Raw genomic sequence first — 17,593 nt, 5'->3', positions numbered from 1 at the left:
CTTACTCAAGGTAGAGTTAGAGGGAGAGACAAAATCTTCCATCCTCTGGGTCACTCCCCAAATGGCCACCAGCGGCTGGAACTGACCCGATCCGAAGCCAGAAGCTTCTTCCAGGTCACTTGGGCCATCTTCTGCTTTCCCAGGCCATCAGCAGGGAGCTGGGTCAGAAGTGGAGCAGCTGGGACTCGAACCGGTGCCCATATGGGATGCTAGTGCTGCAGACGAATGCCTAACCCTACTATGCCACAGCACCTTTTCCCCCACGAAAATGATGCTGTGTTCTCAGAGGAGCAGAACATAAGGCAAACGATGTCACATTCTATTCATTACTAGTGATGTTAACTTTTGCTTGGATAAGGTGACATTTATCAGGTCCCTCCACTACAGAGGAAACAGTCTTTCCCTTGGTAACCAGTATGTAACTTGTGAAAAGACATTGTGGGCCTCAGACACCTTAACTGGCTGGTCCTAGCATTCATTGATGAATGGCCTAAATCAAATTCCATCATTCTTTCTACATTTAAGAATTGGTATTCCATAGAAAGGCTTTCCCTTTTCCCTAATTTACTTATATTAATACGTTCTAAATCAACAGAATGTGCAATACATACTCCTAATTCTGGGAAGGTATGAGATTTAGAAGCAAGGACCATGATGTCCACAACTTCCTTGAAAATATTTCGGCACCATAACAAAGGAAATATATATGTGCTAAGCAATCGTGGGAAATGTTATTCACTCAAACAGGATATGGGAGATCACCGTCCTATTCTACCTACAAGGTTGGTCTCAAATTTTTCAAGTATAGAGTAAAGTAAAGCAATTTTAATTAAAACTGTCCAAACCTTCACAAATCTGAAAAAAAATCAGCCCTAAAGATGTAACACTCGAATAAATTCAAATTTTATTATCATTGTCCATAGAAAGGTAACACTAGCATCTGCGCGGCAGAGGGCAGAGGCAGCACACCACACACAAACAGTACACGGAAGGCAACAGCACTGCGCTCGCTCAGATCGCTTCCCGACGTGGTAAACCAGCTGGACCAATCGGCCCACTCAAGGTGAATGACTCCAGGTTCAGGACATAAGTAAACCCACCATCTAGTGAACATTACAAATAATATTAAAATGTTCTACACACTTAGACAAGTTCAGAATTTTTCCTTTAGACAGGTTCACACTGTAAAAACCTGTACCTTACAGCACACTGAGGTTTTAGCAAAGCATAATTGACACATTTGCCATCCAGTGCAATTTGATTGTGTAAGACAGGAATAATAGTGCACTTAAATCCAGAGTCACATTCAAAGATAGCAAGAGTACAGTTCAAATACCTGGCTATTGAAGAAATACATATTCCTTTATATAAACTAAGTTGTGCAAGTACCATATTTTTAGTGTAGAGGGGAATAGTTCTATCGGGATTCTAAACAGGGTGTCGCGTAATTGTGTAGAATAAATCACCTCTCCAAGGCTCTGTGCATTTTAGAAGTGAAGCGAATGTCTTGGCTCAACAGACACAGGCAGTGCTGCACACCTCTTTCAGTACAAACCCCAGAGGTACTCCTTAGACTCACAGAGGGAAACAGGATGGCGTCAGGAGCCCTCGGGCCCTCGCCAGGACAAGGCAGGGTCTACAGCGACCCTCCTGACCTGTTCAGCAGTGTCCGTCACTCCAGGGATACAGCGCTGTTTCCTAGGGGATCTAGATAACAAGTTCAATTTTTTGAACAACTCAGTCCTAGAACTTCAGAGGGTTGCTTTTGGGACTAATGATTTAAAGGAAGAAGATGCTGTGGACAGTGGATTATAAAGGCTAGGAGAAGACAGAAGTAGTCATCAAGAAAATGAGAATCGGGCAAACTGATACAAGAACTTTAGCATTTCATATCATCTAAGCATACAGATAAATGGTAGAAATCAGTCTTTTAATGTTTAAGTATGGCAACATAAAAATATTACCTGACAATAACTTAGGTTAGTTGCTTCTCACTCTTTAACATGGCCAGATGGTTTATCCCCTCCGGCTGGTGTCCTCTGCTGTGGCTAGCTAGAGCATAAACCTGTACCAGATGGACTGAATGACTTCATTCCTGGAAAAGTTCAAAGCTTCCAGAACAGGGAAACACTAAATATTGCCCCTGTTTGTCCAGGAAATACTTTTCTGATTAACCGTGCTCATAACAGCCTCGCGTAGTTTCCATTAAATCTGGAAGTGGGCAAATACCAAAACCTGTGCCCCAGGTTAAGGGCTGCTAATAAGTGAACTCTGACCTCCTAACCAGAGTTACAGGAGACTCCAAACCAGTGGTCATGGCATGATGATGACATTTTCTTAAAGATAAACTGAATCAGGCACCAACGTTTAAAGAAAAGCTTTAAAATCCTTCATATATTTTAAATGAATATTTCTCACTGTCTTTCTTAGAAACAAAGTGTATCCATAGGTTATTTAAAACTTATTGAATTTTTACTATTTCTGCTTTTCTTATTTAATAAAGATTTGACCAAATTACTGAAAAGTCTTGCCATTAAAAAATAAGTTTCAGGTTTATTAAGTCAACTATGTCTGGCTTTTAATAAATTATACGGATCTTTGTACTACTGATAAAGCACAAGTGATCCTTTTTAAAATTTTAAACTACTGTTTGTGGGGCTTAAAATGCAAAACATCCCCCCCATGTAAACCAGCCTTCGCTACAAATGATAGAGAAAATGACTAATATACATGACTTTGATTTTCTCAATTACAAGTACTACTAGCTCCTGTACAGCAATGTGCTTGTGTTAAACTTTAGTGAAAAGAATGGTGGCAGAATTATCAACTCTCCAAACTGTTTAACAAGTATCTTTATGAGTGTGTCCATTTTATTCTAACCTAAAGGAGGACTAACTCAGTATTAAAACCATAAATGCACTTGTTTTTGACAATTTGCAAATTTGGGAAAACTTGGCATTATTAAGGAACCCTTCTGAAAGCACAGTTACAAATTGTAAAAATAAACTTTGCTAAATGGATCTGAAGTTTGGACAGCCCCTAATTATAAAATATTAAAATGCACACTTTTCAAAACAAGCCAATGGACTACGATGCTGGTTCTGTACTGTGGCTCACACGCCACGTGCTCATCAGGAAGACAGGTAGAATTTGAGAGCATCTAATTTCTCCACAACCAAGCCTCATAAAAACTCCTTTCTAAGTTTCTGCACCTGGAAGCCCAATGGCCAGTCAATATAAACAGTGGGAGTCACTTTGAAAGAAATTGCTAAACAACAGAACAGAGCCTAGATGCTTTTCCTTAGGGCTCATGAGTCAAGAAGAAAAAGTCTCCCTCTTCATATTTTGTCAGGAGACAAAAGCCGAAACCACAAAGGCCAGCGGTGTGGACACAGAGCAAGCATTTTAGGAACCATAAAGAAGTGAGGCTACTTCACATAACAGAGTCGCAGCAGGATGCAACACAGCGTATGCTCCTTCCTTTGGCCTTCTTAGTGAGGGCTTTAATGCCCCAAAATCCATAACCACAGCCAAGGAAGAAGTCAAGAGTAAAACTGAGCTCGGAGAAGAGGGCAGGCACCTGCGCCGAAAGCTCCTGCAGCAGACTGGGCACCTCGCTGCGATCCGGAGGGAGCTCGGGAAACTGCAGGGGGCAGTATTCGCCCCTCTCTAAGGGTTCCCAACCAATGTGGCCCTAAGTTCTGCTAGAGCTGAATTCTTTTCATTGTATGTTCCGTTCAATTGATGGCTCTAAAACAGGGTTCAATGTGATATATTGTACATGGAAATGGTGGTATACAGATGGTGTGGAAATATTAAGTGTTGAAAAGGGTATCGCCACAAGACAAACACGCATGGAAGAAACCTTCAGAGTTGCAGGGGTAAACAACCGGAGCATGACTGGAGCCACCACCGTTTCTATAAAACAAACTGTTGAAACGCAGAACTGCACCATATTTATAAACGCCTCCTCCACTGAAATGATATTGCCTTAACACACAATGGATAAATCAGCAGAGTTAAGATTAATGTTGGCTTGAGCTATTTGAAGTTTTAACCTTAGTCAACTAAAATAAAACGCATACATACGTAAATCAGTGCGGTAAGAACTTCAAATAAGGGCAGTGCATCTCTGGTTTAAGGAAACCATAGCTATAGATCAGTTATGACAGACAAACCCTATGCTAAGTGATGGTTTCATTCTACATCTAGCATCTGATATACATTTTTTATCTATCATCAAAAACCTTGAAAAAACCATTTCAACAGTAACAGTCCTCTATCAGTAACAAAGTCATACATTAATTCTATATTGCACATGTCTTAGTGTCTACTATTTAAATAAATTTAATTCTTAATGTAAGTATCAGAGGCTGATACCTATTGCCCTTGTAGAAATAATTTACCTTAGGTATTCAGAGCTTCCTTTGACAAACCAGATTGAGTCTAAAACTATTTTAACGAGAAAGGCTATTTTATGTAGCAAAGATATTGGAAACGGCAGATCAAACACACAACTCTGGGTTTAGCAGCCATTTCAATTCTGAAAAACACGTCTATACGCGGGAGTGCTTGAAACCTGACTCCTTCCTCTAAAGCCAGACAGTCCCTACAGCGATGAGCTGTAAACACGGCTGCGCTGGGCCACTGTGCGGAAAGTGCACACAGAAAAGCTTCAGGTGAAAGGGTGCAGAACGCGAATGGCTGTAGACTGGTCACCTACTTCACACAAGATAAAATGACTAGCACCTCCTTCCTGCTCCCAAAGTGAAGGACCTACAGGCCACGTCAAATTCAGTTCTGTTCATACCGTGTTGGGGAACCCATGACGGTAGAGAGGTCCCACAGTGTAGGAGTAAATTGAAGGGCGAGAGGAGAGAGGGGCAGGACGCCTCTCAGGGACTCTCCTGCGGCCCGCCCTCTGTTTCCAGTTCCGCCAGCTGCCTCCGAAGGATGTTGACTTTCGCTTGTAATTCCTTGTTATATTCAATGATGTTAACCATTTCTTCATAGGCTTCATCCAAATACTTAGAGGATCTGTTCCACCGCAGGAAAATACCTATTGCATCCAGAAGGGGAAAGCAGAGGCAGAAAGAGACAGTCAATGGATTAACATATTTGTGGATATAATCTATAATTCCATGTGTCATATTCACAACTCATCTGTTTTATTACACTGATATACAGACGTCTACAGGTATTAGTCTCCAAGAAAATACTATTTTATGTATATGCTAATTCAGAAAATCCCACAAAATTATCAAATAATATTCTGTGATATATTCAGGAAAGCAAGCTGATAATCTACATAGCTATCAAATTCACAGTACAGATCATTTGTTTTTACGATTACAGAATTTCACTGAGATATGTACCATCTTCTACATGTGAAGCCATTTCACTAGAAATGTGACAGAATAAAAACAGAACCACATAAGTTATTTAAAAACCTAACCTTGTGTGCATGTGCTCTCTCCTCCTGTTATTGATCTTCTAATTCTGTAGGTAATTACTTCCTTCCCCTAATAATGATTATCCTCTTATTATAGAATAAACAGATACAATCATCCCTCCGTCCCCTCAGGGGACTGGTTCCAGGAATCCACGCAGACACCCAAGCTGGAGGATGCTCGAGTCCCTTACGTAAAGTCTTAGTATTTGCAGCTAACCTACACACATATCCTTCCATATACGTTCACTCATGTCCAGATTACTCAATCTGCCACAGTGGAAATGCTATATATGTAGTTGTTACACAAGTAGGGTGCTTACAGAATGACAAGAAAAAAAGGCTGCACATGTTCCAATATTTTCTCTTTCCAGTATTTTTGACCTGCACTTGGTTGGATTTGAGGACATGGAATCTTACAGATGCAGAGGACTGCCTGACAAGGGTGCTTCCAGAGTTCACGTGGGGCAGGCATTTGGCCTGGCAGTTAAGATGCCCACGCATCAGAGCGCCTCGGCTGGACACCTGGCTCTGGCCCCTACCTCCAGCTTTCTGCCGAGATGTAGCAGTGACAGCCTAAGGAACTGGGATCCTGCTTCCACGTGGGAGACCTGGAATGAGTTCCGAGCTCCAGCCAGACCCAGCCCTGGAAGCTGCAGCCATTGCAGACGTAAACCAGCAGATAAGGACTCCCTGTCTTGACTCTCTCTCAAAATAATTGAAAGTTTAAAATACATGAAATTTGTATGCCTTAAATAAAATTTTAAAAATTAGGAAAAAGTTTGTTTAAAAATGGAATTCAAAGGCTATTCTGGCACAAAATTGAAAAAAGTTTTATTTATACAAAAAGTGCATATTATGAAAAGATGAGGCATGGATTTAAAAAGTTTAATTTTTTGAAAGATAGAGCAAGCTCCCATCTGTGGGTTCACTCCCTAAATGCCTGCAACAACCAGGGCACTATCAGTCTGACGCCAAGATCTGGCAACTCAATCCAGAGCTCCCACGTGGCGGCAGGGATCTAAGCAATTGAACCATCACCTGCTACCTCCAAGGTAAGCATTAGCAGGAAGCTGGGAGTGAGCACAGTGCTGGGATTCAAACCCACACTGACATAAGTGGGTGTCCCACTTAGTGACTCACTGACCAAACCAAAGGCCTGCCCCAAGGCCACCTCTTAATTCCATTTTCCCATGACTTCTCTGAAGTACCCTCGAATTTTCTCCTCTACATAGACCAATGTTAAGGCCAGAGAGTAGTCTCGTCCATCCCTATGCCTACTGTAAGATTTTACCAAATGCAGACTTTCTCCCAGCTCTAAGCTGAGGAGCACTCAACACACACTGGAACTCCGTTCTTAATGGGATGGTAGGAATTCATCCATATAGGAATGAAGACTTTCTCTTAATCCCCAAATTCTCAATGAGGTTTGGTAAAAACTAGTTAAATCATCCTCAGGTCACCCAACTACCAAATTTGGCTTTTCTCTCACACAAGTAGCCTCTCATTTAAATTATTCAACGTTCCACTGGCTTCTGGGAAAGTTGTCCCGGAAGTCTGAAGGAGCACAGCCGTGGCCTCTTGTTTAAGACAGCACTTATCCTGCACCTGTGGCAGGTGCCACAGTTCTGAGCAGTAGAAGTCCTTCCCCAAATCGAGGCACGAAAGCTGATACTCAAAACTCAAAGAGGATCTAAGGCCATTTCCTCATAGTTCTAACAAGGGGGAATGCCTCAACAGCAAAGACTAGAAGCACAAACTGGGGTAGAAGGAAGCAGCAAGTGGTAGATGGAGCAGTAAGTGACAGCTGACATCCAGAGAAGGGACAGAAACAGATGTGGTCCTGCACCAAGAAAACAAAGCAACCTGAGACCCTTTTATACAAAGGGCGAAGTTTTCCACACACCCCTTGCCCTGGATGGTGCAACAAATTAGGGGATGAAATAGCAACCGACATTTGTATGGATGCTTTATGCTGCTTCATACACACATGGATAGAGATGGACTTATTGGCTTCAAAATGACTTAAAATTAAATGGCATATTATAATCTTTTAGTGAGCAGTTAATACATTTTAGATTTGGATTTTTAAAGTAAGCTTTGCCATTTCAGGGGACTGTCCATAGGAATAGTGAGGTATCTGCCTTACTGCTTGATGGTATTCTGTGTCTACTTAGACTCTTACGGGATGACGAGTCCTGTGCCCTCTGATGGCATTTCACACAGGCCCTCTCTAAAGTGACCACTGCATTAAGGAAACAAACTCTCCCCGAGGTGCTTAGTCACACAGTTGATTTATGGACTTCCTACCAACTCTCGTGTGCAGAAACTAATATGCTTTCTTATCTAGGGAAAATACCCAACATAAACAGCAATGGCTATTAAATAATTACTATTAGTTTCTCAGATGGAGTTTGAAAAAGAGAATACCGGGCAAACAGTCCCACACAGGTCTGAGGGCCACGACCAGCTCGCCATGCCCGAGCAGCAGCAACAGCAGCTTGTACTCACAGGCAGCAGCGAGACCACCCCCAGCTGCAAGTGCCACGCTTGCCAAGGATGACCGCTTTACCTTCCCACAACTGAAGACTCTGTGGAGCCACCGAAGGCCAGATGACAAGGGCATTGGCTTCAAAAAGAGGATTGGTGAATTTACTCAGCTCACTGGGTCGGTTGACCCAGGACCACAGCGACATTGTTTTCTGCTGTAGCTTCAACTTACATCTGATTGAGAAAGAAAATCGCCGTTAGAGCACTTAATGTATAATAAACACTGTTAAACCTTCCGTCTTGACAGGACAGCTTCTCTCTGTATAAGACGGGACACAGACTTTGAGTAGAAAAACGTAAGATAAAATAGGTGTCCAGCTGGCATTGTAACTCAACAACCAGAAAACAAAGACTTCTAAAGCTTCCAAGAAGCTGGCGTGGAGGATAAAATCAGAATCTGGTCGTGTCGGGTTTGGTACTAAATCAATCCAGAGAACACTAGTATATACACGAAGTCATCTGTCGGATCTAGCACTGTTTTTCAATTTAGTCTAAGTATTCAAAAAAAAAAACACTTGTTTCCAAGAAGTCTAGGATAAAGATATGCAAGTTGCACACATCATTAAAGCTGAAGGTTAAAGGGCAGGCATGGGATACCACCTGGAACGCCTGAATCCCATATCAGAGTGCCTGGGTTCCAATTCTGGCTCTGCTTCCAATCGCAACTTCCTGTTACTACACACCCTGGGAGGCATTAGCTGATGGCTCAAGTACTGGGGGTCGCCACGTGGGAGACCTGGCGTGAGTGCTGGGGTCCTAGCCCTGGCTGTTGTAGACATCTAGAGAGTGAACTAGTGTGTGGGAGATCTCTTTCTCTCTGACTTTCAAACTTTTATGTTGAAAGGGAGCTCGAGTCTGATCTCAGACAAAACTTAAAAAATGTTTAGAGGCAGTTTTCTTGGAAAAATTAATTACATGTACATATGATACAGGATTGCCAATGATTACAAGTATGAATCTTGATACAAACACCGATTAAAGCTCAGCCATATACATACAATGAACAGGTTTTTTTTTTTTTAATAATCCTGAAAACTTTAACACTCTTTATCATGGAATAATTGGAGAAGGACAGCAGATTGTTAAATAGAGGTAAACTTTACATTAATTAAGATAATATATTCAACTTTAACAGGATTCTGTTTAAGCTGAAGTTTTGTTATAAAGTCTATCTTGTCTTAATACCATGTGTTCTCCCTTACCTATGATAATAGAGCACCTAAAAGGCAATCTGTGAAAATGAAATTGACACTTTGAATAGCCCTTGAGTGCTGAGGAACAGTTCTTTTTTTTTTTTTATATACTATTTGTTAAACTCTTAGAGTTAACCATGTGTATAAAGTTAACTGAAAATTTAAAGAAGTCTAGTCTCTGGAAACACAGGATCATTTTAAGTTACCTACAAAGTGATTGTGTGCATTTCTTTTAATGCTAGCAGTAAAAATAGTTCACATTAATTTCAGAACCTTTGTGCTATTAGACTTTTAAATGTTAGAATGGCATAGTCACTCATTTCTTAAATGTGGAGTTAGAATGATAAACACTGCTTTATTGAAAGGCATCTTGGGGTCGGCATCCCATATGGGTGCCGATTCAAGTCCTGGCTGCTCCTCTTCCAATCCAGCTCTCTGCTGTGGCCTGGGAAAGCAGTGGAAGATGGCCCAAGTCCTTGGGCCCCTGCACCCACGTGGGAGACCTGAAAGATCATGGCTCCGGATCAGTGCAGCTCGGGCCGTTGTGGCCAACTGGAGAGTGAACCAGCAGATGGAGGACCTCTCTCTCTGCCTCTCCTTGTCTCTCTGTGTAACTCTTTCAAGTAAATAAATCTTTTTTTTTTTTTTTTTTTTTTTTTTTTTTGGACAGGCAGAGTAGATAGAGAGAGAGATAGAGAGAAAGATCTTCCTTTTTGCCGTTGGTTCACCCTCCCATGGCCGCTGCGGCTGGCGCATCTCGCTGATCCGAAGCCAGGAGCCAGGTGCTTCTCCTGGTCTCCCATGTGGGTGCAGGACCCAAGGACTTGGGCCATCCTCCACTGCCTTCCCGGGCCATAGCAGAGAGCTGGCCTGGAAGAGGGGCAACCGGGATAGAATCCGGCGCCCCAACCGGGACTAGAACCCGGTGTGCCAGTGCTGCTAGGCGGAGGATTAGCCTGTTAAGCCATGGCGCCAGCCCTGGTCTATCATTTTTTAATATACTTGGGTACTCAGAATCAGAATTGTAAATAGGTTTCACCTCACAGCCTGACTCCCGAGTGGTGGAGGATACCAGTTATCTCTCCTTTCCCTTGCATCAGATGCCACAGAGCCTGAAGAGTTCACTCACTTGCCTTCACGTTCAGCAGAATCAAGGTAACAGCCAGAGGACTTGTGTGACTGTCAAAAATGCCTCCAGTGCTCTTTCCTAGGCTGGTGGCAAGGCTGGTTATGGATTAACAGGAATGGATAAAGGAATTCATGTTTTAAAATGCCTATTAGTGAAAAGTATCACACTAGCAGTTTTCACATGTTTAATGCTGGATTCTCATAGCAATCCAGCAGGGTAGATGTTAATTGTTGCCTTTAATATCAGCAAAAATATACTCAGGGAAGTCACATGGCTAGTAAGAGGCATAACGGAAATTCAGACACAGACTTTCTAATTTCAAGTCCCAGAAAGAAAGGAGGAAGAAAGGGGGTAGAAACGCCAAAAAGCTAGGAATCCATAATAGGAGCAAAAGTAGAAAATCCATAAACACAATTCTACAACACACTCTGAAACAACCAATGGGTTATCAAGTACTCTCATAGATGAATGAAAAGAACATCAAAAATTTAAGCTATACTCATAAAAACAGAAGCAAATATCTAGATCAGAAAAAGAACAAAGATTTCAAATTACCAACCCAACTTCATATCTTAAAAAACTACAGCCAGCGCCGTGGCTTAACAGGCTAATCCTCCGCCTTGCGGCGCCGGCACACTGGGTTCTAGTCCCGGTTCAGGTGCCAGATTCTATCCCGGTTGCCCCTCTTCCAGGCCAGCTCTCTGCTATGGCCAGGGAGTGCAGTGGAGCATGGCCCAGGTCCTTGGGCCCTGCACCCCATGGGAGACCAGGAGAGGCACCTGGCTCCTGGCTTCGGATCAGCGCGATGCGCCAGCTGCAGCAGCCACTGGAGGGTGAACCAATGGCAAAAAGGAAGACCTTTCTCTCTGTCTCTCTCTCTCTCACTATCCACTCTGCCTGTCAAAAAAAAAAAAAAAAAAAAAAACACAAAAATAAGAACAAACTAAACCAACACCAGCAGGAGGAAGGAGAAGGGATTAGAGCAGATAGCCAAAATGGAATAGAAAACACAATCAATGAACTAAAAGTTCTTTGGAAAAAAACAACAAAAAATTTATAACCCTTTTTATTGAACAAGGGTGCCAGTTTTCACCACTGCTTTTCAACTCTGTACTAGGAACTTTCTACAGACAAGAAATGAGAAAGCATACAAATTGAATTACATATGTAAAATCCTCAAATAATACCCACACAAAACAGCTATTCAATCTAATACACAAATTTGGCAAAATTACAGGGTAGAAGATATGCAAAAAAAAATTTGTGTGTCTACATACCAGCAATGAACATTCTGAAAATGATATAAAATTCTATTTACAACAGCATTAAAAATAACAAATTCCAAGGAATCGATTTAACCAAGGAGGTAAAAGTCTTGTTTGCTGAAACTATAAACACTTCCCATATTCAGATTGTAAGACCTAATACTGGAGGCCAACACTGTGACATAGTAAGTTAAGTTCGAGTCTCGGGTGCTCCACTTCTGATCCAGCTCCCTGCTATGGCCTGGGAAAGTAGAAGATGGCCCAAATGCTTGGACCCCTGCACCCAGATCATCCCAGCTCTGGCCTTTGTGGCCATTTGGGGAGTCAACCAGCCTGTCACTGTCTCTCCTTCTCTCTGTAACTCTGCCTCTCAAATAAATAAAGACTTAGTACTGTTAAGTGACAGTACTACCCAAAGATACTTATAAATTGAAGATATTCCCTATCAAAATTCTCTTATCTCAATAAAAACCCAATTTGAAACTGTGCAAAGTATTTGAATAGGTATTTCTCCAAAGAAGACACTTAAATGACCAAAAAACACTTGCAAAGATGATCAATATCACTAGAATTAAGGAAAGGCAGATCATGAGAAACCCCCTTCCACCCAGTGGGATGACTGCATCAAAAGGGCAGACAATAACACACGGTGATGATGTGGAAAAGCTGGAGCCCATACACATTGTTCGGGGGCAAAGAAAATGGTTCTGCAGCTTTGTTTCACAGATCCTCAAAACATGCAAGTGTTACCATACAACACAGCAATTCCACCTTCAAGTTTAAACCTAAGACAAAGGAACTAGTTAGTGTCCATCCAAAAACTACTATGTGAAAGTTTACTGTGGTATTATTCATGGCAGTCAAAAGGAAACAAACCAATTGTCCATCATAAATGGATATGACTATATAAGGCTGTATTACTCACTAATATAAAGGAATTCCACAACATGCAAGAACAGTGGAAAAAAAAAAAAAAGCAGTCACAAAAGACCACATATTGTCTAAGTCCACTGATAAGAAATACCAAAATCAGGCCGGCGCCGTGGCCCAATAGGCTAATCCTCCGCCTAGTGGCGCCGGCACACTGGGTTCTAGTCCCGGTTGGGGCGCCGGATTCTGTCCCAGCTGCCCCTCTTCCAGGCCAGCTCTCTGCTGTGGCCAGGGAGTGGAGGATGGCCCAAGTGCTTGGGCCCTGCACCCCATGGGAGACCAGGATAAGCGCCTGGCTCCTGCCATCAGATCAGCGCGGTGCGCCAGCCACGGCGGCCATTGGAGGGTGAACCAACGGCAAAGGAAGACCTTTCTCTCTGTCTCTCTCTCACTATCCACTCTGCCTGTCAAAAATTAAAAAATAAAAAATAAAATAAAATGGAGATTTCCACTAGATAAAAATTTCTCTTAAAAAAAAAAAAAACCAAAATCAGCAAATCTGTAGAGAAAGATGCATGATATTCAGGGAAGAAGGAGTGGGGACAGGGAGACTGGAGAGTGACAGTGCCAAAAAGATATGCAGTTTGTCTTAGGTGATGAGAATGTTTTAAGATTAGGTGTGGCGATGGTTGCACAACTCTGAATATACTTGAATATACTCTAAGTGATTATCTCAAAGCTTTTTTTTTTTAAATGCTCACTTTCCCTCTATTAATTCAACATATCTTTTTAAAAAACTTATTTGAAACGCAGAGCAACAGAGGGAAAGAGAGTGATCTTCTAACCACCGGTTCACTCCCACAAATGCCGACAACAGCTAGAGCTGGGGCAGGCCAAAACCAGGTACCTAGATCTTCATCTCGGGCTTTCACATGGGTGGTAGGAACCTAAGTATTTGAGCCATCATCCACTGTCTCCCAGGATCCACACGAGCAGGAAGCTGGATCAGAAATGGACATGCATCTCAAACCCAGGTACTCTGACACAGGATGTGGGCATACAAGCAGAAGTTAACCCACCCCACTACAATATTTGTCCCTCAAACTCATTGTTTGCCAAGAAGTTTCAGTGCTTTGTAAAGATTTGTTGTTGTTTTTTAATAGAACCAGTACTATTCCAAATCTCCCAGGTTCTTAAGGTTCAAGTAATTTTAGACTCTATGTTCATAAAAAACCCTAAAACCTCTTATCCTTTGGTCTATAATATATATACTTAAAAGGAAAATGGTATGGTCATTGCTTTCAATCAGGTCATCTCTTCCAAGTAAACTCTGTGCTGACTAGCAACATTGTAGATCTCGGAGATCAACAGAACCCTAATGTCACCTGTTCTTAAAAAAACAGAAAAAGTACCTTATGTTCAGTTGGATTAACTGTGGTGTTACAAGACAGTTTCTGGGGGTGGGAAAGCTAAATGCTTACAGTACCTCTACTGTGAGTTGACTCAAATCCCACTTTTTTTGAGTAGGCCTGCTCCTTTGGCATAAGTAGTGTACACAAGTCTAAATATAGTCATTACAGGAAACAATACCAAAATATCCAAACTAAAATCTCTCCCACCTGCAGGTTTTCAAAAGGTTCAGTTTCATAATGCCAATTTAAGACATTTCAACTTGAATATGCCTAAGAACAAGTTGGTCCTGTCCCAACTCCACACTGTTATCAAGGAAAACATTTAGAACAAATGAGGAAAGAATACAAATTGTAAATATACCCAGGGGTCGGCACTGTGGTGCAGTGGATTAATGCCCCGGCCTGAAGCACCAGCATCCCATATGGACACCGGTTCAGCTGCTCTACTTCCAATCCAGCTCTCTGCTATGGCCTGGGAAAGTAGTAGATGGCCCAAGTCTTTGGGCCCCTGCACCCATGTGGGAGACCCAGAAGAAGCTCCTGGCTTTGGATCGGCGCAGCTCTGGCTGTTGTGGCCAACTGGGGAGTGAACCATCGGATGGAAGACTGCTCTCTCTCTGCCTCTCCTCTCTGTGAAACTCTTTCAAATAAATAAATCTTTAAAAAAAATTGTAAATGTACCTGCTAAATTATCTTTTTTGTCAAACTGACAACATGCAGATGGGGTAGCTATAGCCAAAGAACAGTAAGGAAACTATGGTAACAGGATCTTCTATAGCATTCAGATAGTTCTAACTTTTTCTGCAACTGAAGACAAAAATCTATAAGAAACTAATACTGAAAAATGTGTCAACTGGGCTACAAGTGAAAAATACATATTGTGCCATCTGCCAGATTTTTCAGCAAGTACAGAGGTGACAACTCCATTCCTTTGTGATAAGGACTTGTTTAAATTGACTACGCAACTCCATGATGCTGTCACCCAGAGGAAACCTGATGACTGTACTCAGAAGACAGGTTTCCAGTCAGGCATTTGTAAAGATCTTTCTGATATGTATCTCTTAAATAAACCTTCAAACTTGATGGCACCTGAGATGTGAAGTGAGGACAGTTCCTAGGTCTAACCATCAGTCAGGGCTACGAGCAGGATCAGGAAGAACTGTACTCCAAGCCATACTTTTGGTGAACAACTGGCTGGGTGGCCCTGAACAAGTCACTTCTCTGGATCATGCTTTGCTAATCAATAAAGTTGGATAGATGGAAGGCGTTTTCCAGATGTAAGATCCCATGTAAAATGATTGCCCTATTTATTCAAACATTTTTAAATCAGTATGTGGACTAATTTTAATCTAATAGAATAAAGTCTATGATATGTTCTCAACTAGCAAATGATTGGCTAATAATAAGCATAAACTTCATGTAATTTATACTTAAGTACAGCTTTTACCTTATGTAAATAACATTAACATAGACCTGCATTCTGGCCTCTTTCAGGAAGTGGTATGTCTCCATGTGAGCAGTATACCCACCTTTCACTTTCATTGTTGCCCAGAAATGTTCCAAACTGTGAGGCATAGGCATGCTCAAAAAGCATGATAAGGAAATTCTCATTGAATTCAAAAGAACAAGGAAACTGACGAAGTATCTGCCAAACACAGTCCAGGAAGAGAAGAAACACAGGCGCCTCCCACTTCTGCTTAATATTACAATAGGCTGACTGTGCACAGCGCTGTTGGAATGGGTGGCCAGCCTAAGAGAAAAGATGGAAATGTGACAGTCACATCTGAATGAGACCACATTAGAGCACATTCTATTAAGCATCGTCTCACACAATTACAATGATTTTCATACTGGCTGGAACATCTTAAAATTGGAGAAGCTCCTGTTTAATGATTTCTTGGTTTAAAATGAAAATTTCAGCACCTAAGGAAAAAAGACAATTTCCAAATCCTCAACAAGACTGCAGAGTTAAGACACATTGTAGGAACTACAATTGTCCTTGGAATATCCAATGAAAGAATAATGAACCTATGACGTATCTACCAAATAAACCTTTCTAGGTCTGTCAATTGTGGAGCAAAGTCAAAGAACATAAGCTCCCAGGTACAAAACAAAACAATGATCACCTATCTATCTAAAACAGTATAGATAGAGATTGTGTTGCCAGGTACCTAAGCTTCGTGGAGGCAGATACGGGACTCTGATACTCAAAGGTCAGCTTTGATATTAAATTTTTCATTACATATGGGAAAGGTTATTTTCTTGAAGAGATTATTATACTGTACTTTCCTATTAGAGATACAGCTGTCCTTAGTTACTCTCTTCTGAATGCAAGTTTGCCATCCACGGCCTGGAATGAATTTAAGTATCATTTGGCCTTTTGGCCTAAAACCCAAGCAATGACCTCATCACTTACCAATTTCTACCAGGTATTTTACAGACCTGCTTTTGTCTTTGGGTCAACATACTACTGTAATTGACAAGGATTGTGCCATGAAAATTTTCCAGTGTCCAATGGAATCTGAAAACCCATTAAAATGATATAGTATAAATAAACAAATCAAATTCATCGTGTATCATGCACCATGAAGAATGTAGCTGAAAAGCCTTTCAGCAAATATGGAAGGTAAATTTAGAACAGTCTGATGTAGTCAGTTGTCAGGCACAGCAGACAAGGTATAACAGCATTCACGCAGAATATTTGCATTGTAACTAGTAAGAGACACAAGTTCTTTTTCACCAGAGATACAGCCATTTTCAACATGTTACCAAGTGAAAATATATTCATAAATTAATATCTGATATACAGAATTTCAATCCATATTATAAGACCTTTATTTTAGTAGCCATCCAGTATTTTATGAAGTATTGTGTTGTGTCCTAAGGATAACGGATGAATAGGTTCTATGACCTCAAGTCCCTTTTAGAAGGTCTAGGGTAGGAAACAGGACATGAAGAAAATAATCATTTTCATCTGTGAATGAGGTTAAGGTCTTATAAACTTCATGAAAACAGGCACATTTAGCTGGACCTTAAAGGCTCACCTGATGGATAGGAGGGAAAGATGCAGCAAGATGGAAAAAAGGCAGAGATAAGTTCCTTGTAATCACAGTCTCTACACTCCTGCCCTGCTTTTGTCTCTTATCTCCATGAAGACTAAGCTTAAGAGACCAGACTATGTCTCGTACTGTTTGTACTTCCCTTATATGTAACCAAGTACAGATTGAGTGTCCCTAATCCATATGCTTGGGACCAGAAGTATTCTAAGTTGTGGGAAGTTTGCACATACACAATGAAATGTCTTGGGGATAGGAACCCAAGTCTAAACATGAAATTCTTGTATGCCTCATATACACCCTATTCACATAGCCTACAGGTAATTATATACAAGATTTTTAGTGTGTCTGCATTTTGACTGTGACCTGTCACATGAGGTCAAGTTTCCGTGCTCAGAAAGTTTCAGATCTTGGAGCAGTTCAGATTTTCAGGTTAGGATGCTCAACTACACAGCTAACAAAAGTCTGTTAAGTGAATGAAGTTCCAGGTAAGCAATGTAAAAAACGGAGATGCAGACATCTAGAGACAGTAAAGATGATGACTATTCTTTGAAGGGAAGAGAGATGAATTGGCTTGCAGAAAACTGAACAATTAAAAATGTGAGTCCATCAAAATTTCATACATGATGTCATCTACCACAAACTAGCCCTACAACATCAACGTTAAGC

At 41.3% G+C, this 17,593-nt stretch overlaps 1 protein-coding gene across 1 annotated transcript in view; it reads right to left on the bottom strand.

Moving 5' to 3' along the window:
• Positions 1-879: 879 nt before the first annotated feature.
• MTMR9 (myotubularin related protein 9) overlaps positions 880-17,593 on the bottom strand; it is an 82,443-nt gene continuing 65,729 nt past the window's right edge. Inside the window, exons 8-10 of the mRNA XM_062213009.1 lie at positions 15,398-15,618; positions 8,022-8,173; positions 880-5,059 (exon numbers count right to left, since the gene is read on the bottom strand). Of these exons, the coding sequence (XP_062068993.1) occupies positions 4,896-5,059; positions 8,022-8,173; positions 15,398-15,618 (537 nt within the window). The 3' untranslated portion in view covers positions 880-4,895. The remainder of the gene's footprint in view (positions 5,060-8,021; positions 8,174-15,397; positions 15,619-17,593) is intronic.

This window comes from Lepus europaeus, chromosome 16, assembly GCF_033115175.1.
Source record: "Lepus europaeus isolate LE1 chromosome 16, mLepTim1.pri, whole genome shotgun sequence".
NCBI classification, from domain to species: Eukaryota; Metazoa; Chordata; class Mammalia; order Lagomorpha; family Leporidae; genus Lepus; species Lepus europaeus.
Note: the sequence above shows the minus strand (reverse complement) of the source record. Positions and strands in the feature narration are given on the sequence as shown.